Genomic DNA, 2349 nt, shown 5'->3' on the forward strand with positions numbered 1-2349 from the left:
GGGTTATAAAAAAAAAAAGGGGGGGGGGGGGGGTAAAGTGGCAGATTATAGTTGTGCAGAAACTTAAAAAAAGGACGAGGGCATCCATAAACTGATGATGTGTCACATCAGCCATATCCAGTAGACGGTTCGGTTGACTATAATGAAAGCGATCTAGATTTGTTGAGTCGTGCCACTCACGTCCGGTGTAGACACAGTGTCATTCGAAATACAGCGAGTCTAAAATGTTCCCTTTTGTACGCCCCATGCTGTATGAGAGCAGATTTATTTTAGAGCCAAAATCAAAAAGAAAATGTTGTCCTTCTAGAGCAGCATCTCCTTGTGTGCCTCACAGAGCTCTTCCACACTAATGCACATCGACACACTTGAAAGCCTCTTCCAGGTGCAGCAGAATGCTTCACCAGAATACAGTCCTCTCAACACACAAACACACACACACATATACTGGTAGGACGGCACGATTAATCAAAATTTATCAAATCACAAAGTGTACAATTTCAAAGTGAAGCATGCCACTGTGTTTTAACATGTGAGCAGCTTCCACACCGCCGGTGTTTGCATCATCTCAGAATGAATGGTTTGCAGTAAATGCAGACATGGAGCTTGTGTGGAGTAGAATTGGCTCTGAGTTTGGGTCACTTATAACATGCATTTGGGAACACAACACGTGACAACCATCTTATCATACTCGTAATGAGCAGCTCCCTGTGGTTTCATGCCAAAATAAAAGTTTGATGAAAAAACATTTGAAAATGAAGAAACATTTAGTCCTGTAATTTTACAAAGTAATGTAAAAACCCAAAACATTAATATGTAATGTAGAATAAAATAAAGTAAAATAATAATTATGATGACAATAATGATGATGATGATGATTATTATTATTATGATTACCATAATGACAATCACAATATTTTGGCCAAATCATGCAGCCTTACAAACACAAACACAGAATTATTATTTTTTTTTTTAAATCACATTTCAAATTACAAAACTGGAAAAAAATAAATAAATAAATAAATCAACATTTTTTTTCCACAAACCATGCAGCCTTGCATATTGGGTTAACCAACACACTCCCTGAACTTTAATGTGCATCTGACCCTAATCACATGATTTATCCACAAAGTTTCTTAATAGAAAGCGATTAAATAATTCACCGTGCTTAATGAATAGTTTAAATGGGCATAGGGGAGTTCAGAAGATAAGCTGGAAAACTGGCTAATACTTTAATACTAAAAAAGAGGGGGAGGGGGGATGGCAGGGAAGCAGGAAAGATAATAAGGTCATCATAATCACATGACAGTATTAACTAGCCTCATAAATCACCATAAATATCACAATTGTTCCTGGACTTAAGCCTCAGCTCTCAAGGTGTGTCATCACATGCAAAGACCTTCACACAGGAACAGAAAATGCACTTACTTTCTTTTGGACTTGGGTGTGAGAGAGGAAGCATCCTTGCGTGGCCGGCCCCGTGGGCGTCTATCTGAGGGGGCCGGGCTCCCTGAGGGCGTGGCCCCAGCACTGCTCAGGGGAGGAGATGGTCCTTGCTCAGAGGGCTCCAGACTCTTTTCCTCTGATGACATTCTGTATAAAGAGACAAGCATATTCATATATTACATGTGTTTGTATGACACTGGTCTGACAGAAACACCTACAAACTTTAAAAGATTTGAACAAAGCTAAAATCGTTCAACTTTTATCATGGCAATAAATTACTTAATAAAAAACAATGTAGAAAATTAATTTAAAAAGTAAATCTGGTTACTTAGAAAACATGGGTGAAGCAAAGTTTACATTCAGCAAACTAAAGAAATAATATCATTATTGCATAACCAGGCATTCATCCACAAAGTAGGCCCGGTAAACGATTTAGACGTTTTATGTTTTAAGTAACAGACATTTTTTTATGAATAATTTAAGTAAGAATTCTCTGTCCAAAATACAAGCTTCACTTTTCTGATGTGACACATGCCCTATATACTTTTCTAGACTGTTGTAGATGCTTCACATTAAACAATATATATACAATAGTGCTGTGTTCGATACATCGATACGACGATATATCGTCACAGAGATTTGATGATACGAGTATCGATACAGCTGGCCCTGTATCGATATTGTGGCACGTGTGCAACAGTGGACCGCACTTAATTTGAATACAAGAACAACATTTAAAATTTAGCAGAAAAGTGCAAGGTTTCTAAAAAATAATGAATAGAGCATTATATATAGGCTATAACAAGGTTAAATCTGGCCGCAGAGGAACACAACTGGGATGCCTGATATAAAGAGACGTAATCCCCGAAACAGAGCTTCACACTTGCGCAATACGGAAATATCTGC

General features: G+C 37.8%; 1 protein-coding gene across 1 annotated transcript in view; it reads right to left on the minus strand.

Annotated features, from left to right (window-relative positions):
* Positions 1 to 2349, minus strand: part of LOC107664651 (histone-lysine N-methyltransferase 2C-like) — an 88546-nt gene that overhangs the window by 62580 nt on the left and 23617 nt on the right. The window contains exon 2 of the mRNA XM_016455275.1: positions 1426 to 1590. Within this exon, the coding sequence (XP_016310761.1) occupies positions 1426 to 1589 (164 nt within the window). The 5' untranslated portion in view covers position 1590. The remainder of the gene's footprint in view (positions 1 to 1425; positions 1591 to 2349) is intronic.

Source organism: Sinocyclocheilus anshuiensis, unplaced genomic scaffold (genome assembly GCF_001515605.1).
Source record: "Sinocyclocheilus anshuiensis isolate Anshui unplaced genomic scaffold, SAMN03320099.WGS_v1.1 scaffold35, whole genome shotgun sequence".
Classification (NCBI taxonomy): Eukaryota; Metazoa; Chordata; class Actinopteri; order Cypriniformes; family Cyprinidae; genus Sinocyclocheilus; species Sinocyclocheilus anshuiensis.